General features: G+C 50.4%; 6 protein-coding genes and 1 non-coding gene across 7 annotated transcripts; 4 read left to right on the top strand and 3 right to left on the bottom strand.

Moving 5' to 3' along the window:
- Window positions 1-1155: 1155 nt before the first annotated feature.
- BO82DRAFT_413837 (uncharacterized protein) lies at window positions 1156-2501 on the bottom strand. The gene is made up of 4 exons (XM_025639901.1): window positions 2394-2501; window positions 2196-2325; window positions 2022-2129; window positions 1156-1959 (listed from the first exon to the last, which is right to left on the bottom strand). Exons 3-4 carry the CDS (start codon window positions 2093-2095, stop codon window positions 1590-1592), a joined length of 444 nt encoding a protein of 147 aa, XP_025492745.1. The 5' UTR covers window positions 2096-2129; window positions 2196-2325; window positions 2394-2501; the 3' UTR covers window positions 1156-1589.
- A 2006-nt stretch (window positions 2502-4507) lies between these two features.
- BO82DRAFT_413832 (uncharacterized protein) lies at window positions 4508-7961 on the top strand (the record flags this gene model as incomplete). Its single annotated transcript, XM_025639900.1, has 5 exons — window positions 4508-4843; window positions 5347-5589; window positions 5643-5855; window positions 5905-6262; window positions 6316-7961. 5 exons carry the CDS (start codon window positions 4508-4510, stop codon window positions 7704-7706), a joined length of 2541 nt encoding a protein of 846 aa, XP_025492744.1. The 3' UTR covers window positions 7707-7961.
- Window positions 7921-8006, bottom strand: BO82DRAFT_t151. Its single transcript has one exon. It is a non-coding gene; the product is annotated as a tRNA-Val (tRNA).
- A 603-nt stretch (window positions 8007-8609) lies between these two features.
- Window positions 8610-10177, top strand: BO82DRAFT_353761 (uncharacterized protein). Its single transcript, XM_025635043.1, has one exon. It carries the CDS (start codon window positions 9094-9096, stop codon window positions 9832-9834), a length of 741 nt encoding a protein of 246 aa, XP_025492743.1. The 5' UTR covers window positions 8610-9093; the 3' UTR covers window positions 9835-10177.
- A 4105-nt stretch (window positions 10178-14282) lies between these two features.
- Window positions 14283-15563, bottom strand: BO82DRAFT_308766 (uncharacterized protein). Its single transcript, XM_025632326.1, has 2 exons — window positions 14641-15563; window positions 14283-14589 (listed from the first exon to the last, which is right to left on the bottom strand). The coding sequence occupies exons 1-2, from the start codon at window positions 15068-15070 to the stop codon at window positions 14501-14503; spliced, it is 519 nt and encodes a 172-aa protein (XP_025492742.1). The 5' UTR covers window positions 15071-15563; the 3' UTR covers window positions 14283-14500.
- A 4854-nt stretch (window positions 15564-20417) lies between these two features.
- On the top strand, window positions 20418-21143 carry BO82DRAFT_413824 (uncharacterized protein; the record flags this gene model as incomplete). Its single annotated transcript, XM_025639899.1, has 1 exon — window positions 20418-21143. A coding segment is annotated over exon 1 (612 nt), but the record flags the coding sequence as incomplete, so codon positions are not given.
- Window positions 21144-21992: 849 nt separating this feature from the next.
- On the top strand, window positions 21993-22679 carry BO82DRAFT_281695 (uncharacterized protein; the record flags this gene model as incomplete). Its single annotated transcript, XM_025631343.1, has 1 exon — window positions 21993-22679. The coding sequence occupies one exon, from the start codon at window positions 21993-21995 to the stop codon at window positions 22677-22679; it is 687 nt and encodes a 228-aa protein (XP_025492740.1).
- Window positions 22680-22709: the final 30 nt, after the last annotated feature.

The following is a 22709-nucleotide window of genomic DNA, read 5'->3' as shown; positions in this document are numbered from 1 at the left end:
GAGTCCTTTGTACCATGTCTGGTCATCCCGCCTAAAGACAACGAAGAGTTACTGGCATAATAGTCGATTGTACCATACCACACCGTAAATCTCTCTGGTATACTTTCCGACAGCACGCACTGAGGAGCTTATCAGTTCTGCTCATAATCCGCATTGATCTGCGTCTATCATTCTCTCACCTTGTTGTCGTAATACTATCTCCGTGCTTTGTACTCTACTGTCCCCAGAATTATGTTACAGCGATCCCGGATCAATCTCATTGACACGAAGCAAGTCTTTCAAACCCTCGTTGTATTCTCAAAGGAGTCAGTCTCAATCCAAATGGCAACGAGCTTTCCCTTTGATACTCAGGGTTTATGGGTTCTGAGTGACCGTCCCACCTCTTGTTCGAGTCCTTGTGTGCATATAGTGCCATCTCCGATAACTCGATCCTGTTGTTCTTGGGCCCCCTCCTCAACCATCCTCTTGAGTTATGTCATGGTCTCAAACACGTCTTAATGCACAGACTGCGAGGGATCCATCCTGTTTTGACGATTACCCGAGTCCTGTCCCAGTCGACGAAAGGCCACCCAAAAGACACAAGCACAGACAAAAGAGTCTGCGATATGCAGTAGGTGTTGGCGGTCATTCTCAGAATAGGCGGAAGAGGACTCCTTTTCCTCCAGTGCGTCATTGTTGCATTGGTTTGACTTCTCTAAGTGTAAGCTCATAGTTATCTATCGCTTAAGTTTGGAATCAGAATCCTAAGTTCCAAGAGATGCATCATGGCCGCTTTTATGCATAGTGCTTCTAGTTCGGCGTTGGTCGGAATGGATTCGGTGTTCGGAGCTGGATAAGAGCTGATACTGGGCCTTTTCGGTGCAAATGTCATCGAGATGTCAATTATAAAGTGCACTCTTGGCGCCTGGGCATAGTATAGACATTGTCTCTTGGTGATGACGATGATAAAACACCCAGAACCCCGGAGTACTGCTTGAAGCAGTATACACTGCGTGTGGCAGAAGTGATACCTAGGAAGACCCGGCATTAATGATACACGAGTGATCTCGCACGCCTCTACCTAATCCGAGTACTATCATCAGGTCATAGATGGCTCGGCCTTATTCCTATCTCGCGCTTAGTATCCACTGGTGACTGTACATCGTTCATCCATTGGGCCGATTAAGCCCTTTTCACTCTGTTCTGGCTTCTTGCTATCGTGGCGCACCCGAAACTCCACCTCCTCACAGTATGCCTTTAGCTGAATATCTAACCTGTCAGACATGCGACAAGCTGTATCGTGCACCCTCTCCAGTGGTGCCATGTGAGAGGCTCCCAACTAGACCTAGCTTGAACTTGCCCGCCTCCGCCGAGCCCTGTGCCAATTCGATTCAACTTGTCCTGCCTTCGCGCGGGGGGTATTGATATGACTTTTCTCTCCGAAGATGAAAAAGGCTGGTGGCCGCACGTATGAAAGAAGTTCAAAGGCAATACATGACTATGGGCATACTGTCACATAATCTCGGTTGTGATTGTCACCTTCCTTGGCTGAGAGGGCTAGATCCGGGCTTAGACAGCGCTCCGCCCCGGAAAGAGCACCATTCTTGTCACTACCGTCTATTTGAGGTGTTGCATTGAGGCGCAAATATGTCCAGGCCTCTTGGGCTTTTGTCGTGGCCAAAGTCACGGCACCGGGTAAAAAGGGTCTTTCTAGGGCGTTGAGTGGATAGAGAGCCGTTGGGAGAGCACGAAGGCCATATTGTATATTTATCGACAGCACGAGAGTCCCAGCGGCGCCAGAACGGGTTGCTACGGATATACTCCTCGCCCTCGTGTGATGAGGACCACAGATCAGGTCGGGTGCTGGCCCAGAGAGCCGGACTTCGTCCACCTAATATACTGGGACCTTCGACTTGAATCATGGGCTCGAGGGAAATGAGAGAACTAAAGAGCCGTGGGTGCATTATAGACAGACGAACACTGAGATCGAAGGATATTAGTGACAAAGCTTTTAGTTTCCGGGAGAAGACAGGGACAAGTACAATTGCGAGCAGCGGAAACTATGTGCAACTCCTACGATTGGAGGCTTGATCTGATCACTAAAATGGCTCACCATGCCCAGCAAGTCTCGAGAGTGGTAAACCAGTTCGCTATGGTTGCCGATCAGCAGGTCCAATCTCTTTCTACAAGGCGATGCATATGATAGTTTGTCTCACGATCATCGCCAAGGTTGTCTTCGTTCAGCACTCCACTGGCGCCTTGATTGGAGCAATCCGCGAACCAGATAGCTTTGATTTTCCCCTGGAAAGTTCTCAGAAGGTCATCCCAAAGAGGCTCATAGCACTCCTACATTGAGGTTTCCGATCGTTAGCAGGCTATGACAGCGCACCCTGGTGAATGGAGTTACCTCTGACCTTGGGAATCCCATTCGCATGTCCTGCTATGAGCGATATGTCATCCCGATTGGGACTGGGGTTGTTGAGTGGAATGTTCTGCTTGATTGCTAATTGCAATTGTCTGTCTGTCTCGACTGCGTGGTGGTATTCATTTTGCGTGTCATGAATTTGGATATGAGAACGAAGAGATAGAGCCGGGTGCACTGTCTCCAGAAGAGACTCTCGCGCCATTATATAAGCCTTGGTCGACTGAGAGAAAAGAGCTGATGGAGAAAACCAAGCTAAGGTGTTCAGTGATAAAATGGTTCGGACCTCCCACCAAACAGATTCCGCATAGCTCGAGCAAAGGCAGACTAAGGTCTTAGTCTCAAGCTTTCCAGTCTGTTGTTCTAATTGTTGAGCGGACTATAATCTCACGCACCCACATGCCTTGGTCACTTCGTCTCTGTCTCATTTTATAATGGTCTTATTGGCCGCATTCAAAGGCTCAGAATCTACCTTGTTTCACATTGCAGCAGATTCGCGTTATATCATAGCACTACCAAAGGCTTCTCTACATGATCATGGCTGCTTCAAGTCATGTTGCGACCACCGCGTTAGTCTTCTTCACCTTCAGAATGCTCTCTCACTCCAAGTTCTTTCCGACTCTAGTATCACGGTCTAAGTATAGCAAGTCGATGGTATCGATCAGTATGCTTGAAGATCGCGTGTTTTGACCGAAAGGCTCATGAGAAGTAAGCTTTGCGCGAACAATCTAATGGATTTCAGTCATTTTACACTGACACCTATCCACAAGATCTGGCCCTTGCTAGAGGTTGTTCAAGCACACCCTAATATCCTAAGTCAATAGGAAGAATAATTCCAATCGCTATCTCTTTACCCAGATCAAAGAGGCACCGCTGGCGGATCACAACGCTGAGGATCCAGTATAATAGTCTGACGGTCACCACGGTACTAATTAGCATCCCTGCGCCTCATAGCCTCGACGTTCGCCTGAGTTCAGGAAATAGTGGCTTGGCACCGAATGGTGGGTACATGCGACTGCGTTAGGGCGCTGTCCTTGAGATATCGTCGACTTCGAATCTGGACTCAAGAGAGAGCATTGTCTGTTTCTTCTGCATAAGAGGACAACACCATGAAATTCGACTCGACCAATCGAGGGATTGTGGCAAGCATCTCTATGAGATCTGAGATCGGGATGAGGCGGCCATTGGGGCACTCTGTTGATGCCAGCCATCCATCTCTGCTTCCCTGTTATCAATGCTGCGAACTGAACCCCGGGTGGCCAATGCCAAGGGCAGCAATACGATAGTGGCTATTGATGGCGATGACCCCTGCTGCTTTGTTCTGTCGCATCCCTGTCGCGTCTTATAGTGGTTGCGCTTAATGCTTGTGATGTTGGACATGGCTTTCGAGAAGGAAAAGTACCTCGAGGCGATACATGCGACATGATAAGTAAAATGAGATGGCCTTGAAACTCTGTACGATATAGGAAAGACTAGACATATGCTGTTGGTCACAAGACTCAGTTGTGGCAGATAAGCCTACCCCAAACGTTCTGGAAGGCTTGACTGCGCACCTTCCAAATAAAACCCTTGACGGAGCCATCAACCTTGGCTGAACATTGCCATGCGATCCACTCTTGTGTCCCCGATGTACCCTATCACTCTCCTTTTCAGAGATTATAAGCGAGGGATACTCGATCACAACATGTTGTGGAATTTGTGTGAGGTGCAGGTGTGAAAGCGAACCACGCCTCAGCTCTTTGTCGCCTTCCTGGTGGCCGCGACTTGAAAGAACTTCCAACCGCAACTTACACAACCCACTCTTCCGCCACCTTTCCCATTCTTGAAACCCCCTGACCCTATTCGATGGACCAGACTTGGTTCTGGAATGCCCTTCCCAGTATTTTATTGCTCAGTTATTGCAGCAAAGCCTAGCCCAGTTGCCCTTAGCCCACGATGGTCTAGTCCCTCGACCGTAGGTGAGATCGACACTTGGGTAGGACATCACTGGAAGCGTTTGGAATAAGTGAGAACAGATATGGCTCACTTTCAAAACTTTGAGATCGTTCTCGGCCTCCGGTCATTCATGCTCACAGAAACTTGCCTCGGACACACTTCTACGACATCATGAGTTCCGTCGATAACGTGGATGTCACTCTATACAATTTGATCAGAATAGCATGGGACTTGTACCATAACTGCAATCTTGTTCGTGGCGAGGCTCCTGACGGCTTCAAACAGCTCGTGGCCGGATTACTCTCCCTCCATAACACTCTTCGTGCTTTGAAAAATAGCGTTGACAGTGTGAGAGGCGATCACGGAGTTGACCTGCAGCCATCCCTTCATGCCTGCTTAGAGACTCTGCATGCACTCCATAAACAAGTGGCTAGGTACAGGGCCATTGGCGCCAGCAGCGAGAAGGAATTCTGGGAGAAGATGGACTGGCCGACCCAGCAAGGACAAGTTGAAGAGTTGAGATCGGAGGTATCCGCCCATGCGCATAATTTAGGATTGTGCATGAGTTCGATTGTGAGGTATGAACCCTGGTCGCGCCAAGGCTTGCGGTCATGATTATTGATTCTTTCAGCTATTCGCTAGGAAGCTTTAACAACTCGGTGTTGGATAATTCACAAGCAGACAAGTCTCCCTTGCCATCACCGCCTCCACAGGCCGAAACAACTCCTATATTTCCACCACCGCCACCGATATCATCTCGAAGACCTCACCTTGTCGGAATCTCCGAGCTAGAGGGAAGCTCTATCTTCGAAACGACTAACTCAGATGTGAAGACACCCAATGGCTTCAGCAACGATCCCACACGTGGGTCGGTCTCCACAGAATCGATGGCCTCCGGATACTTTGATGGCTCCGTCATGTCAGGAAGTACGCTTACTCCTTCTAGTAGCGTCTCGGGGAACACGAACTTCAACATGCCCTCGATGGATTTATTCTCAACCGAGAAAGAGGTGCTGCATTCTCGGACTCCAGCATTCGTGGGAAAAGGCACGCCAGATACAGATATGTCACCTCACTCTCGGACGCGGTGGGAACAGATTCGTCGATCGCTGCGTTATGAGCCTCGAGATAGATTCCACCAACCGGACGCTGAGCTCATTCTCAAGTTCGATGCCTCTGTGGTCAAAGGGCAGGAAGTGCGGAACCTCACCACGAGTGGTTGGTTACACATTGCTGTGTGGTGGCTGCTGAAGGTATGGCACAGTGCGTTTAGACCTCGATAAGTCGACGGCTAACAGAGTCTCAGGCCCGTGCAGTCCTTGCCAACGCGGAAAAGCCAAGTCCTTTGGATAATCGTGGAAGCATTAGCCCATCAACTTTATCGTGGTCCTCGAGCCACCAAGCATATGTTGACCTGCTCAAGGCCTCATATATCCTCTATGATGTGGTGCTCAGAACTGGCAATCCGGAGGAATTGTTCCTGGACGAGAATCGAAAAATGGTCTCCGATTTGTCGGATGTGAGTAGCTCGAGCACATATGCTGGATACCACTTAACCTAGGCTATAGGGTATCAGGGAAGACTTCTCCCAGTTCAGCTCCGTCGATGTTCCAGACTATGTTGCCATTCATTCACACAATCAAGAGATTCTGGAAACGATACAGCCCGAGGAAAGTACTGGTGATATCAATCCACGTTTGGGTCTGGGCGATGCCCGTTATACTACAGTCGAGATCGAAGACGCAGGCAATGAGGACGAACAGGTCTTCTTCCGCACGTTCGTCAACGCCGGGATAGGTAGCAAGAAGCTTCGCATGAGAACGAAAGGCGCCCCGTACATGCTTCTGCTGTCTACCAGAGCGGGAGACAGTGAGCCCAAAATTACCATATGTAATCAGATGGGCACTTTCTGTCTTCAGAGGGACAGTGAGTTATGCCCGCTTGGTTACAGACATTAGTCAGATCTAACCCGATCACAGTCACTCCAGCAGATTTGGCCCAGTTCGTTCAAGTCTCAGAAGCCTCTCTTAATGTTCTTTTGGTTGCCAAGTCTACGGAGCTGGTGACGCTAATGTTTGAAACGATTAGCGTTTCTATCTCGTTCCAGTATCTGCCCGATTTGGTGCAGTTCATCAGCGTTCCGAAAGCCTACTTCGATGCGGTGTGGCCCCGAGAGCCAGTAAGCTCGGATGAAATTACTGAGACTGTGATCTATAGAGGTCCTGTTGAGGTACTGGAGCAGCTCAAAGCACCCAGCATGGTAGCCATGAGTCCAGCTCTTGTTCACCGATCCTGTGAAGTGCGCATTCTAGAGCGATCATTTGGCGAAGCATGGCGCTCTATCCGGAGAATGGTCATCAGCTCTTCTGTGGCTGACAAAGATCCCATGTGTATTGATTGGTTCATGCCTCTGAGCTGTGTACAAATCAACCGCAAAAAAGGATCGAGGCAGGCGCTGCTGAAGTGGTCAGATACTGGGCAAGAACGATCTGATAGGACTGACGGGAACTACAACCCCCTTTACTCCAATGTCTATGATGAGAAGAATCCCAATATCGGGATCAGCATAGAATGGTCGACAGAGCAGGCAGCCGAGGATTTTGAGCAGGCTATAATGAGTCTGAACGCGAAACCGATATTTTCCTGGTCTCAGACCCAAAGTTCGGGTCACATCTACGACGCAGTGGACGACACCCCGGATCACAAGAAATACAGAACTATCATGGTGTGTCAAACACACGCGGGCTGGAAGTCCAGTGGTGTATATTATGTCTACAGAGACATTGACTACAGCTACGAGCATGGCAGCCGCAGTGTTCGATTTCCGCATATATTCCACACCCACTACATATCATCACACGTGGATCAATTGTACCGTGCTGACTCTCAGGTTCGATTTTCCCACAGCGAAAAAGTGACAAGAAGCGTTACGATAAGCTTCGATGAGGTGCTCACCCTGCAGGGATTCATGAGCTCACTGGCATCCTCCCACGAACTAGTGTTCTCCAGACGTGCCACATCTCTTACAACTAAATCCAAGCTCTTCTTCGGCCATAAGAAGTCATCTAAAGGAGACTCGGAGGTACAGCTCTGGCGAGATGGGGAGAATATTCGTCTTGCTGCACGATGGAAGAGTGATCAAATCGTGGACAAGTGGTTAACAATGGGGATGCCAGCTCGGGAGCCGACGCGGGATCACCATGATCGAATAAATTTTCTCACGCAGGAGTTTTCACGAGGAATGGTCCTCAATATGGCTAAGATAGCCGCTGGAAAAGCGAAGGACCCGAGTAAGGAACGATCGCGAGGTCCTGTGACGATCAATTTTTCGTCAACAAAAGGTGGGTTCCCCAGTGAGCATGATGAGTGAGGCTTACAAGTATAAGCTAATGATCAACGCTAAACGACCAGATCAGAGTGATTTCATTATCGCCTTGCGAACCAGGCCTACGTCATAAATCAGGTGAAAGGAGTAGTAATACATAACCGCGGGGAAAATTGCGAGCAAAATCGAAAGGGAGTCTGAAGGAGGAAAATCGACGATTGCGGCCTATAAAGCAATGCTTGTCTGAGACAGACAAAAATAGTCACGCCCGGGATCGAACCGGGAACCTTCTCGGGTCGTTCAGCTGATGTGAACGAGAAATCATAACCATTAGACCACGTGACTGTTTCTTGTTGGTGACCGAGTTCTTATTTGTCTTGTCAACCCCTTTCCCGCATCAACTGCAGTTTGGTCTGCAGATACCACGGACGGTACGGTCGGTCGGCCCCTTGCTGCAAGGCAAACCCGCCGCCGACCGCCAAATGATCGCAGACAGGGACAAGTCAGGGACACAGAATTGTGGCCAGCCGGGCATTTTTTCCCACGATGCTTGTGATTAGATCCGAGGGGGAGTTTGTGCCTTGGAATGGACCAGGTTTATAGTCCGTCTGATCATACTGCTGCGGAATATGGGCCTCAGGAGATCCTCGAATCTTGGAAATGGTCCCCACAGCTGCGGTTCGTGTCGCAGTGTGCCTGGGAAATGATAAATATACCGACCTATCTCATTCGACAAATGATTTCGCTTACTTGACTCAATATTTTTGGATAACCCAGTCTTCGTCATTGACGAGCGAAACCAGCCACATTATGTAGTCATTCCGTGACTCGAACTAAAGCTAGGCGGTAACTTTCTGTCCAGTTCTGTCCCGTATGACTTGCAGACAAACCCCCTCAAATCAAGTGTCCACACCTGTAAGTGCACAGGGCTTTACTTAGGGCGGGTGATCTCCCTCCGCCTTCTTCTCTTCTGGGCGATCGGGGGACATTGACTCTGCGCCGCGTGCGCCTCGCACGTGCAGGCCTCATGACTCTGATACACGAAAAGGCTGCTGCTGCGGCTACGGCTGGTATGCCCTTTTTTAAGGAGCGTCAATGCCTAGCTACGCTTTTCCTTGCTGATATGTGTTATCTATTTTATTGCATGATGACTGGTGGTTTTTGATTGCCCTGAAGCCCGGGGTCAATCGAACTCTGTATTCTATTCAAGAAGGATTCTTGAGTTGTTACTTTTGACTCACTCGACTTCTCACCTACTCACTAATTGCAGAGCCTGGTGACTCTTAGTCTCTTTTGGTCTCTCTTTATTATTCACTCCGTCTTTCGCTGTTGTGTTCTCCAGCTTTAAACGCTTGTGAGACGTCCTAACTCTTGAACTTACGAGTCGCGCTGTCGATTCCGATATTGATCACAGCTGCGTGGAAGTGTGGATATGCCATATTTGGTCCACCATCATCGCGAGCATCATCGACGACGCCACTCCTGGCCTTATTGCGGTGGTGGAACACCGCACCAGCCGCTGGGGCGAAATTTTGTGGTTTTCCAGTCTGCACACCAGCAGCAGCAGCAGCAGCAACAAAAGTCCTACCAGCAACTCTTTGAACAGCATTTCCTCGTCCCCGTTGGGTCGGAAGACTTACTTGAGGATGATGCGGCGTCCGCGGGGATTGGGCCCTCGCTGACGAGGACAAGGGTTATGCCAGCCGTGGCATCGGATGCTCGGCCTCGCCGGTGGTGGTCGTCGTGGTGGTCGTCCTCCGCGCGAGGGGGTTCCTCGCCGCGGATCGATCATGCGGCCCCTAGTGGACATGGAGGACCGTTTAGGAAGATGGTGCGTCCGCCGTTGGATAAGGCGAAGTCGTTGTTCGTAATGCCCACAACGACGAACCAGTATCCGGTCGGCGGTGGAGAGGAAGTACTCTTTACTTCATACTTGGTGCCTTCGCCGCCGAGTTCGCAGCGTGCTGGGGGGTTAAGCGCTGCTGGGCAGGTGGATTCAACTCCTATCGAGTTGTTGTCGGTGCCGGTAGTGGACCTTGCAGGTGGTCGTGGTGGTCGTCGGGGGCGAGCAATGGATCTGCTGGCGGAGAGGAATCATCGGCGGTGTCATTCGGAGCAGCCGCGGTCTTGGAAACGGCCGAGCGCGAGCTTGTGGCCGCTTGAGGAAGAGTGAGATGCTGCTGTATTGTTTTTGCGGGATGGTTTTAGGCTGTTCATTGCATGGTGTCGTTGTTTGATCGGGGCTCTCCTTCATTTATATCAGGCTATTGTGCTCGAAAGTGATGTGGGGAGAGTGATGTGGGCTTTGTTTCTGCTTGTTTTTCTGCTTCTCATTCTCACCATGTTTTTTTTTGTTCTAATTGTTATTAGCATTATGCTTCGGGCATCTGATATACATGATATACGGGAATAGGTCATTTGCATGTTTACATGAAGGACAGAATATGCGCGCGGTCGGGTCATTCGCGTGTTGCGGGCGGTGATTGGGGACATGGGGACATGGACAAATAATCATACCTCAAAACTACTGGGCTTCTTGCAGCACATTCTTTGGTAGGAAAAACCCCTTGCAGAGTAATCTACCGCAGGGCAACGCAGGGCAACCTCGCATCTTTAGCCTTGTATCAGTGCACGAAACCGTGCATTTGGAACTGTCAAAGAGACAGACTGACAGGAACCCGGAACGACCGTGCCGAATTCACGCGGCATCTCCATGCCGTCGCGCTTGGCCCAGCTGGAGATGAGGTCATTGGGTCCGAGAAAGAGCCTCAAATACCCACTGGGAGTGGGGATGGGAGTCGGGGGTTTTGAGGTGTGAATGGGTGATTCGTCTACTCGGTGCACTGGTAGTGGATCTCCGCGGATGTTATCTCTGCGAGTTGACTCCTCGAGTGCCACAACATCGAGTTGCGAGGATGAATGTTTACGCACTATGCGGGAGTAGTTGAGCTGGTGCTGGTTAATCTCTCATGTCGCACTGAGTATCAGTATCAGTATCTGGGCCAGGGGAATGTAGTCCACTGAGTTGTTTTCGAACAAAAACGAGGAGGTATTTGTGATTGTCGAGCTGCGAGTTAAAGCCCATGCGCATGTACACCTGGCCAGTGAGTTGGTCCGTGGAACGTTGTGAAGCATTTGGCTCTAGATATTGCACCTCAACCTCCTCACAGTTAGACTCCCGGTTGCCAAGTTACTGTACATATACCTGTGTTTCTCCCCCCTGAGAAAATTCGACCTGGCGGAGATGGGGATGCTCCCGGAACGGACGGAATCAATGGAAGTGAGAAAAGGAAGATCTCCTCCCCCCCTCAAAAGGCTGAAGCGCTAACAACCGGACTATCAGCCCTAGTGAGCCCTACCATTCTGACCGCTGGTGCTTATTGGATGGATTGTCCGGGTGGGGGGAGTGGGGTCCCAGTTAGCTTGTTCGACGGTGTGGGGGCGGATTTGCGCGTGATTTTGGGGTTGTGTGTATGTTTGTGTTGAGACGGGAGAGGTGCTAGGTGGTCGGTGGTCAGATGGGGGGGAGGGGGCGGTTGGGATGTCATTACCATTGAGGGATCCGCCACCTGCGTGGCAATTTCCGGAGGGTGTCGTTGTGTCGCTGTCAACTGTGAAGCTGTTAGATGGGGGGGGGGGGGGGGGGGGGTTCTGTTCTGGAAAAATTCGATTCAAGGGTTGAGATTGGTGGTAGATGCCGTACGGGAGTGAGATGAGAGTCTGGATGAGAGAGTGTGAGTTGTCCACGTTTTTCTTTCTGGAGATGGACTGGAAGGAACAGGTCTGCATGCCGAATACGAAGGGCTAAAGAATAGGCAGCGGTGAATTGGAGCCTCCTGACGGGGTCGACAGGACTGGGCTGGCAGTGTGATTGGCACACCGGCCGACTCGTAGGGCAGAGGGGTGGGGAGGATGGGGAAGCAGCAGGATCCTCACCGCTCCACTTGGACTTGCCATGGTGAGTCAGTGAGCCCTATCGATGGAGCCTTTGCTGCGTGCTGGCGTCGCCCGATTCGCCAGCCCGCCTATGTCCGACACTAAGGCTCTCCCGCTATGCCCCCGATGGGCCCCTGATTGCTGGTAGCGGAGCCAAGTCGGTAGTCTGCAATGGAAATGAAATTGAGGGGTTAGATTAGCAGAGGTGGTGCATAAATACTTTCTCACTCCCTGGCTTCTGCTGGTTTGGAAATTCCTGTTCTACATTTCTGTGTTTTTATCTAACATCCGAGTCGAGGCCTTAAGCTGAATCAGGCTTTACTTATCTTCAGACAACTACAACTACAACTACTACTACCACCACCACCACCACCACAACCCAAAGAATTGTCTCACGCAAAACCAAGCCACACGTTACATCAATCAAAATGACCCCCTCAAGAGCCACCCAGGTCTACGACGACCACACCCACACCCACAAGCGCTCCTCCTCCTCCTCCGCCTACTCCCGCAAGAGCACCGAGGACTACCGCCGCTACAGCGGCACCGTCAACCACTGCGGCCGTCACTCGAACGACTGGCTCTTCGGCGGCTTTAGTCTGCGCGACACCGTGCGCGGCGGTGTCGACCGCCTGCTGCACAACCACCACACCAAGGATTGAATCCCGGCCGATCACAACCAACACCAACGTCAAAAACACAAACACAAACACCCCCAGAAACCACGATCTCTAGATCCTCTGCTCACGAAGGGTTTCTCATTCCGAAGAATCTTCCGCTCTAAGTCAAGGGCCCCTCCACTGCCACTGCAAGGACAGTCGGGGGTTGGCTCGCCCTGCTTGGCGGAACATCATGGAGGCAGAAAGGCCGCCTTACGATCTTCGTCTTCGTCTTCTTCCTCGTCTGCGTCTTCATATTCCGGCGAGGAGGGTTTGGAGCGGTTCATTTACCGTTGAGAGGCTTTGAGGTGCGAGCATCTCGCTTCATATAAATGAGAGAGTAGTGTGGAGGAACGTGATGGATTGAGTCCCGCTCGAGACAAGGGAATGGTTTCTTTCCTCGCGGATTGAGAGTTGAGGATGTGCCAGTGTCCGAAGCCTGTTGTTGGGCTTAGTGAACTGGAGAACTTGGCAGATATCTCGACTCGTTATAACTTCAGGGAGCTTTGATACTCTGCTTGAGCGTTTGGCTCGTTGATGTGTGAAAGATGCCATGTGGATATCCGGTCCCTAAGTTATGTTTCTGTTTGTCGATATAGACTATCTGCCGGAACCGAGTGGATTGGGTGCATATGTTGATATCCATAGCGATTATCGTACTCGAATTTGAATCAATGGTAGCTTATCTATGCAAGCCTCTTATCCCTATCCATAGTCCTTGGTCTGTGTAGCTATAATGTAGTCTCATACCGTAGTATGCACTCGGCAATTCGGGCGGTTCAAGTAGTCGCCGCATGGAAGAGTATTATATGATATCCTTGCTACAGATCCCTGATGCACAAGATGAGAGGTGAGTAGGTAGCCTCTCTGTATGTACTTGCGGCTAAGAGCCAGACAATCAGTATTATTCTCTTTGGCACCAACTCATTCACGCATAACCTCATGCTGCAAGGGCTTTTTTTTATTTTTTTTTTTTTTTATTTTTGAAACCATGACCCTCACTCTTTGTCCCTTCGATTTATACATCCACGATTGTGAATCCACGTACCAATGACTCAATCCGAGAACAGCCGAACCGTATTCCGTAGCGGGGGGATTTGTTGTCCCAACCAAGCAAGTAACATATTCCACGGTAGATGTTCCATATGCCGCCGGAGAGATTATTCGCTGAGAACTCAGTCTACGTGACTTTCCGGCCCGAAATTTGACTAGTTCAAAGTAAGGATATTCTCCTGTCCTATATTAAGCAAAGCTCATCTTCGATACAACGAGTTCTGCACTCGCTGATCGAGTGAGCCAACAGATTTTGGCCTTTTGACACATAGCTGGAGACTTCGGTCTGGGAAGTTTACAAGGGTTGGATTTCAAGTATAGAAGACAGCAAAAGGGACAAAAGAAGGACGAGGAGGAGGCAAGCTAAGCAGGATCAGGCATTGAGAATCAGTCGGTATTCGGCTCAGTATGTCCATGGTTTTGTACGGGTGCATCATCCCTTGCGGAACGTGGGTGTTCTCAATGCTAACACAGCATATTTGTTGCGGTGCCTAATCATGCATAGTAGAAAAAGGAAGAGGTCAGCAAGAGGGACTTGGTATTAGAAGCATGCGGGCCTTCTTGACGTGTAGTCGCGTTGCACTGGAATGTATGCAGATCTTGGGTCATCGGGATGGGATCGGAATGAAGGAATGAAGGAATGCAGAGGGGGTCTTGAGGGCTTGTTGGTGCTTCGGGTGGATGCGAAACGGGACGGGAGTGATTGTGGTTGTGATGCTGCTTGGTTGGTGAGTTTGTGCATTGAGTGGTTTGACATGAGTGGGAGGAGGTGTAGCTGGAGGTGATAGGGCTAGTAAAGAGAGGAGTATGCTTTGCTGATGCTTGGATATAAAGTGCCACCGGCTATGGAGAAAAGAAAACAACCCCATAAAAGCCCGGGGAAATGCTTTAGGTCTTATGTGCAGCTGCTTCAAGTTGTGCTTCTGGTACACTGTTTCTTCCAATCGAATTAATGATTAAGATCTAATAATGACTGGCTTCTTGTATCTGGGGCCATGCCCGGGGCGTATCCTCTCATTGACGTTGCCTCATGGAGCTTCACACTGCCGGCAGTCACAGCAAGCTGCTTCTCTCAGCTAAATTAATTCGGAATAGTGCCACAGAAAGAGCTCATAACTCGTAATCCATTCTAGAACTTCGCGATCAACACGAGGGAGCAAGCGGTAAGATGGGGAGTTCCTGAATTCATCTTCAAGCAGCCTGCCATGCTGCGATGTCTGCCGCTGTGATGTCAATGTTCTCAGACATCAGGCTCTGTAGCTTGACGACTTGTGCAGGTGCTATCGCTAAGTCAGTTATCGGCAACCTGGGTCAAAAGACGGTATACGTACTTAGACGCGGAGGGGCAGCACCCGCCTGTACCGTGATGATTCCAGAATCAACATACTCCCTCGTAGATACACCATTGGACGAGGCGGCACCGAGCATGACCCGCATCCTGAACCTCCCACCCTGAGTGAACTTGAGGGGCCCAAACCGCGCATAACCGCTGGTCGTATTCCCACTGCTGCTGCGCACACTGGACGTAAGAACTCCCGTAAGCCCTGGGGCAGGGGCAGTCCCGCTTTCGTTCCTGAGCGATATATGCGCAACTAGTTGCTGTGTAGGGGCTCTCGGAGCTCCTACCGGTCTCACAACAACAACCACGGGTAATGATATGGAAACCCCAGGGGAGACAGCAGTCGGAGGCGCGACTTCGAAATTGATTCCATACTCGCGACTAGAGCCCCCAGCGTCTGAACCTGCGTTGCCTAGAACCATGGTTGTTTCAAGACTGGAGACGAAGCGCGGTCTCTATGATAGACCGATGAGATAAAAGATGAAATGCTCTGTAGTCGCTCAACAATGCCAGGGTTGCGATTCAACCCAAATCTGATGGAAAGATGGAACTCTTTGTAAGAGGTACAAGACAGAGACTTGGGAAGAGGTCTGTATGCTCAGTTGGCATTCATAGAATCTCAGGATGAGGAAAAGAAGCATCGACGAGAAGGCATTCCGAGCCCTTCATATATGCGACCTTTGGGCCTACGAATCGAGAAACTAGGGTGCAATATTGACCATATCAATCTGGGCCAGGTAAGTGCTCACCGTGTCAATAATCTTTGCCACCACGATGGAATCAATCTCGCTCAGACACCCAAAGGTCTAGTCCGGCAGATCTGCATAGTGAAGTCTTTTGACCCCTGTTATGCAGGAGACTGAAAGGTTATTAGAAGTTAGGCATAGATCAAGCCTGCACGATCCAGAAAACAAAGGGCGCCTGCATCATCATTATCCGCTCACCTGTGAGATTCATTGCTTTGACTCAACCCTTTTACTTTTTCTAACCCTGCATCGAGTCTAGTTGCTTTTGTTGCCCCATCCGTAAGCGCAAACCTAGAAACCTAGAGACCCAGGTTAGCGCGACGAAAGGAGCGCCAGAGCGCCAACAGAGACAACTGAACTATCACTCTTAACCCATCTGGATGGAGACGAAGGATGCCAGTGAGTGGCATTCCTGGAACCCCCATGGCACATCGTCTGCGATTGAGGCCGTCAGATCGCGTACCGAGTGACTGCATGCCAGGGGAGATGAATGTGAAGCTTAAACCTGACTAAACAACTAGACCCGAGATTGATCGACTAGTCACGAACTATGGTTCGTCGCAGTCTTTCTTTTTCTGCCTTCCTTCCATCTGAAGACTTCCTTAGTTGACCTCCCGACTCGAGTCCCCTTCACTTTCCACCTCTTTCCCCGCTCTCTTCCAGTCAATCTTCCTTTCCTCCGTTGAAAGTCCGAGAGTCAGAAAGTTGATCACATCTGCATTTGTCGCCTTGCGGCTAGAGACGATTCTACCCATGAACCCCCAAGGCCTTGTGATCGTCAAGGCACCGAAGCCACGTTTTGACAGCTTCAAATGTGACCTCCCGGGCGATCTTCGCCTTCACATCCCCAGCGACACAGCAACACACCACAACACCCCCAGACCTAGTCAAGCTGGTCACTCTGAATCAAGCACCTCTTTCTACGATTATAAGCTTACACTGCTTCCGTGTATAGCAAATTATGGCGGTCGAACTGAAGTCTCGACTCGGAGTTATCACACAGCTTGGACAGTACATCGAATGCAATTGAACCCAGTGAAATATGCCACAGACCGAAGCTAGTAAGGGATGATCTTCTCATATCCGCCCTGATAAATCAAGCCGATATTAGTGACAGAAGCAGGAAAAGGAGGGGGGAGAGCCACAGTCAATTCAAGGGAGACTTCGCCACACTACATGCCTGTTTGGGTCAAGGGTGATCGGCCAGCCACAGCTTACCTCAGCCTCAGTATGGCGGAAATCGTGCATTGCGCAGATCAAAAACAATAGCCCTGGTAGAGGAGATGTTGCAAGCCCCACTCCAACGCTGCTGGCTCTTCCTTGCTACTCCGTCCGGATAACTTCACTTTTTTTTCTCAATCACGGTACTTCTGTGGTCGGACCAACGGGTCATTATCCTTCGGCATTTGTTGAGACATAGAGGGCCTATTGAGCATGAAACCTAATTGCGTGAAACTCAATAGTTGAGAGCCCACCCACCTTGCAATGCAGGCTAACGCTCATGACTTCGCGCTCTCTACATCCGAAGTCAGCCAAGCACGGTGCGCTAAGATGTGCACCCACACACACACACACACACACACACACACACACACACACATGGTGGAGTCATTCGATTACACGGATTACGATGCATCATTTGGCGAGGACGGAGAACATCACCACGGTACTGCGCTGCCGCTAGTACAGTACTTTTGGTTTTGAAGGATGCCGCAGTATGGATGACGACATCCTTGGACTGCTGAAACAGGGCAGGGCGGTCAAATTCCGTATCTGCGTTGCTCACGTAGAACAATGAAACTGATGGCATTGTGATTGCTCTATATTGAGTCTCACTGGTGACTCTATGAGAGACTACTGTGTTATCAAAACACGAAAGATACGAGCGAGTTACTTGCCTCGTAAGCAGAGAACACCAACATAAAAGGAGAAGACAGGACACTTCTTGACACCTAAGACCTCGTCATCGACGCCACAATTCTTACTTTTTCCCAGATACCAGGACTCAACCCAGTACTTTGACCTGCAATGTAATGCGAGATGATCGGAACTACTGATTGAGTTCTAGTTCCATGCGCGGACGGTGTTGACCGTCCTAGGTTGAGGTTCGCTCATTCCTCTTTGGGCTAGAAACGTGGTCCATCAGCCACAGATGGCTTACCGAGGATCAACGGCTCTAATTGTGGCGGTGAACAGGGTGTCACCCAGTACAAACCGGTGGAGTCCTTGCATCATGGATCCCAATAGCCCTTCCAGTGTCTCTCTATACATTGATAAACAAGCATCTCTCGTGGACCTTCGAAAGCTAAACTGTGGCCCACAGTGAGCTACCTAGTATGGTTTGTCACGAGGGGCGATCTCTGACCGAACAAAGGTGTCTTGTACGGTCACTCTTCGGCTTCTGCTTGATGGCAGATCCCCGGGCACACCCACGACGATGTCCGCAACCATAACTCAGGATGCATTAGCTTCTTTTCTTTTATTTTCTCCCCCTCTCTCTTTGTTTCCATGCTCTGTCCTACCTTGTGCGGCTTGAGCTCCTCTTCTGAGAACCCCATTCCGGCACCATCAACGATTCTATGATGAATTGGGCTTGGTTCGCCTGGCGAATAGGGATTGCACGGAAGCTAAGTTTAGGGAAGCTCGACTGAGAAAGTGTCTATCTCAGGTCGAGCCCTCCACGGAGCTAGCACCAGCGATTGTGATGAATTCATTATCTGACCTGCTCTGTGAGAGTGTCAGGGTTGTTTCAGCCGATCCTGGCAATCCGAAGTCTACGTGCGTATCATGGACGATCTTACATTTAGTCGATAAAAGTCCGCTTCGGCCGAGCATTAATTAGCAAGGTTCAACAGCTAGGCGGGGCGTAAGATCACACAACAAAGGTACCATGCACCGGTCTCAGATATCACGCTTTGTGACTGGACAGCCTTCAGCAAGCCGTGGCTTGCCTTTCTGACTGACTGATTACCCTCCACGATTGATATACGTGCTTCTGCTATTCTGCATTCCTACTCTGAGTTGGTCACTGTAAACACGAATAGCCTTTAAACCCGCTTACGAAGAAGCAGGTATGCTTTACAAAGTTTGAGATCGATCTGAAGATCTGTTCGACATGCAGATGACACGATTTGTTCACCTGCGATCGACTGGAAGAGTGTAAATATGTTCGCAGAGTGGCTAGATATCACTCCAGACGTTCTCATTTCTTTTCGATGGAAACAAAGGGAGAAAAGCCGGCTTTGTTTTCCGTTCCCGCGCAGGTGGCGTAAAGACTTTAGACATGTTTCCATTGACTGCTTGGACCTTCCAGGCTACATTCCTGTGCACGACCACTTATTCTTCTTGGATCATGAGATGCACCGTGCAGATTTGATGTTGAAGTCCTCTCGTCACTCTTTCTGTCCTTGTGGGCTGACCATTTGCAAGATGATCGACCGCCAGGTCAGCGGCAGCAGCGAGCTGACACGAAGCCATTAGCCTCTCACACTCAGATACGAGCCTCATTAGTTGAAGCAACATGCCGTGGCGTCTGCAGCCCTGGAACGGAAGCTCTTAAGAATCCCCCGCTGCCAACCAGAACCTGGATGTCTGATTCGCAAGATTATCACATATGTCTTTGTCATACATGTGTACGAGCGCCGCAGCCCTGCGCAATCCAGCAACATCAGGATCCACCCCACCGTCTCAGGTCAAAGAACTTCAACTCCACTCGCAAGCCCTGACAAAGGGAGTCTGGCATCGCGGCTGTCCTTGCTTTCCAAGAATGAGCATGACTACAATAGGTATACTACATACCGGATAGTAGCGTATAGATTACTGTGGAGACCTCAAGACAAACTGTCTCGGACCGGGGTTCAAAGTCGCCGCATGGATTAATGTGAGGACTAGGCCGGATGCAAATGCCGCAGTTCATGTGGGGTCCTGCCCTTCTCGATCTTAGTCTACTACTTAGTTGCCGAACCTTGCTTTTTTGACATGGAAAACAAGGAAATCCCATTGCAAGGAGGGGTCCCCTTCTAGGAGGATTCAATGTATTCAATAATAAGTTGAGACCGACGTAATCTCTGGCCCTCGGAGCGATTTTATCCCACTGTGGAGCGGGAATGTCGCCGAGGGAGAGACGGAGGATAGAGAATCTGAGCGAGCAGAAAAAAGGATCGTGGTTAGGCTCTAGAGGTATTTCCGTCGATGGCTGTCAGCGAAATTGAAATGAGGCGTAATAGTGAGGCGAGAGACCGCTGCTTCCTGTACTTAGAGAACGGTCACCTGACATGTCCCCTGCACTTGAACATCTGTAGCAACAGTCCTGGCCACTGTCTGGTATACGATGAAGAAGAGCTTAGTGTCAGACTGCGCGCTGTCAGGAGTACCTCTTAGCACATGAGACAACATAGAGGAAGGGGGTTTGTCACTCATCGCTCATGCAATGACTTCCGAACGGTTCGATCTGGCTGGCTCTTTAGACTGATGCAGAATTGGAGCGAGTGATAAGAATCTCAATGAGTTTCTCGGGCTTGAGATCCTTCAATTCTCGCAGTGTGTGATGTGTGATAGCTTTGTTCTTCTCGAAATAATCGAACAGCCTCTGACCAGGTCGAGAGTCAGAGCTGCATGTCAAGTGTAGCGTTATAACATCTCGTGGAAGCTATAGCTACAGATCAAGACATGAAGTTATGAGATGTCAGTCAGTTCCAAAGCCTCCAAAGTATTCCGCGAGTCACTATCGTTCATTGGGTTATTGCTGCTCGCCTTGTGTAGAGCTTTCGACTCTCGATACTATCGATTTGAACATAATTTGGAAAGCTTGTCCAGAATGAGCAGTGTGTGAGAAGGAGCTTTGCACCAAGCCTTCAAGCTCAGAGATGCCTCAAAGTCATTTCGCAAAACCTTTTGCGAGCCCTCCTCCGAAGAAGTCATACGAAGGCTAGGTAACTGGCCAAGTTTCCTCGGCAGGAAGGTGACGGAGCTCACCTCCATACCCACCGCCATGCCTTCCTTCCTCTGCGACGATGCCTCTCTACTACACTCAGGTCAGCGACTCATGGAGCGGCTGAGAAGAGACTCACTTCCACCAGTGCAAGCAATGGTATTCTTATCAGAATGACTGCCTTGCTACGCTCCTTTCACGCGTCCGATGGCACCCGTCCTTATACAGCCATATCATGGTCCCTTCCTCTCCCGCCCAACGCGAAGCATCGACCCGGCGGCTCCTATGGCACGCCCCAAGCACTTCAGTCTCCGCGTGCTGCTGCAACTATTCGCCATCACTATCTCCATCTTCGTCCTCGCGGTGCTCTTCTGGAAGCTCGGGAGATTCTTCCGCCGCTTCACCCAGGCCAAAGTTACCCAGCAGGGCAACGCGACCACCGCTCGTTACGCCCGCACCTGCTACGGCTGGGTGCCAGCGGAGCAACATGCAGGCCTCAAGAAGTTCTTTCGAACTTGTTTCGATAAGTTCGGCAGGTGGACGGCGTGGCGTTCGTCGAACCAGGACTATAGCTGGGTGTGGTGGGATCCGGGGCAGCGGGAGCTGAACCAATACCGAAAGACGAGACGGCCGTTGCAGTGGTTGCCTCGCTGGATCAGGAGTTACAGCTTCACGCCCGCCGATACCATCTGGAATCCGAGGCCTGTTGACAATGCTGGTGTCGTCGCTGAGCCGAGTAGCAGTCATCCGTCGCTGTCGTTTCGCATGGCTGGAGCACTTTCTTCTTGTCATACCCCGAAACGCATGGTGGGAAATAGGCAAATGGTGTCAAGGACGAGTATCTGCGCGCAGGTCTCTATCAAGGTCTATCTTCAGGATGAATGTCGCGGAGCAGTGACGCCGTCTGAAGCCCCCGCACGAGCTTGGGATGGATTCATGAACACAACCGGAGAGCTACGCAGGCCAACTCGCTTTCAGATCGAGGCTCGAAAAATAATGACCTTAGAGCATTCATTTTGTTCTTCCCCAGTTTCTCCGTTTCCGCGGAATGTTCAAACTATCGCTCCAAGATTGTCGCGAAGTCGCTCTCTCCCGTGCTTCAAACCCGTGACAGAGCGCCTCAGGAGGCAGGACGGCCTCAGGACAAACTGGACCCACCATCTGACCAGACTTGATAGTGACCCGCGAGTCAGGCATACGGCTCGCTACTCGCGCCCGTATCGTGCACGCCGTACTCGGATGGGTAACCTCACTGCCCATGATGGATCCTTCTGCCCACCTGTCCGTGTCGAGAGACCTGACAGACTGACGGGACTTCTGTCAGATACTAGTCTTGTCCCTGGATTGTGTAACATGATAAGACAGTGGAGTGGCCGGATATCATCATCGAGGTGGAGCAGTCTACCTCTCGAAAGCAGAAGGCGCAATGCTGCCGCAAATGCTACGCCTCTTCGACATACCGCCTTTAATTCTGACATCGCGAGACGATTTTCTGAGACAGTATACTGTGAAGATCTCTTCCACAAAGAAAGAGACAGTTTGATGTTGCGAAGCCTCGAACCTGGTATGAATCAAAAGTTCTCAAGAGACTGCTTGCCAATTGGACCGAAAAGTCTTGGGCATGAGCAGAGTTCACATAAAGGCTTTGCATCTTGCCGAAAGGCAAAGATGGAAGAGCTGAATGTGGACCAACCCAAAGCTTTTGGCATCGGACTGAGAGATTGTGATTTACAGTTGATAGCTGACTTAGACCGAAGGCTTGAGTGGCTCTCCAACCAGCTCATCCCCGGACGCAGACCGTATCATTTTGCCTTGCTTGCCAATCACTGGCTGAATCCAGAGACATGGATCGTCATTGACCCTCCGACTCGAATCTCTATTGATGCTAGACGCCGACTTGGGGATCCAAGATTCAATGACCCATATCCAGCCGTTGACTGGACCCCTAAGCCGAAGTACCCCAAGCTGCAACGCAGAACTGCCAACGTCCCGAAGATCAACTCCTGGAGAGCAGCAGTAAATCGGAATAGACGAGCGGGTGGGCTGGACGATGTGATCAAAGGTGTCGAGCTATTTGAGGGTTCAGACGACGCACCCCCGGATGGCAAGGTTGACCCTGCATGCTGGATACTTCGGAAACCGCCTCAAGGATTTAGCATGTCCTCTCGCCAAGGGACCGTATTCTATGAAGGAGGAGCCGGTTGGCAAGAGACGCTAGATGACTGGCAAATGGTTCGCCGTGGTTATCGAATCCGGAAGGCAATCCACGAGGGAAGGGCAAACCGGAGACGAGCGAAAGAGATTGCGCTTGGTATTACGAGGTACTATCGACTGGGAATTTCTAGAATCTCTTGATATCTGGCTACTCGCGGGTAACAACATAAT

Source organism: Aspergillus uvarum, assembly GCF_003184745.1.
Source record: "Aspergillus uvarum CBS 121591 unplaced genomic scaffold BO82scaffold_22, whole genome shotgun sequence".
Lineage (NCBI taxonomy): Eukaryota > Fungi > Ascomycota > Eurotiomycetes > Eurotiales > Aspergillaceae > Aspergillus > Aspergillus uvarum.
This window is presented reverse-complemented; position numbering and strand designations above follow the sequence as displayed.

What these genes read in the sequence shown, in the direction of transcription:
- BO82DRAFT_413837 (XM_025639901.1), bottom strand. Translation starts at nt 2,095, where the DNA reads ATGGTGAGCCATTTTAGTGATCAGATCAAGCCTCCAATCGTAGGAGTT. An exon ending in AGTTTCCGCTGCTCGCAATT is followed by an intron (nt 1,960 to 2,021) that starts GTACTTGTCCCT and finishes CTTCGATCTCAG; the next exon opens with TGTTCGTCTGTCTATAATGC.
- BO82DRAFT_353761 (XM_025635043.1), top strand. Translation starts at nt 9,094, where the DNA reads ATGCCATATTTGGTCCACCATCATCGCGAGCATCATCGACGACGCCAC.
- BO82DRAFT_308766 (XM_025632326.1), bottom strand. Translation starts at nt 15,070, where the DNA reads ATGGTTCTAGGCAACGCAGGTTCAGACGCTGGGGGCTCTAGTCGCGAG. An exon ending in TGCTGCCCCTCCGCGTCTAA is followed by an intron (nt 14,590 to 14,640) that starts GTACGTATACCG and finishes ACTTAGCGATAG; the next exon opens with CACCTGCACAAGTCGTCAAG.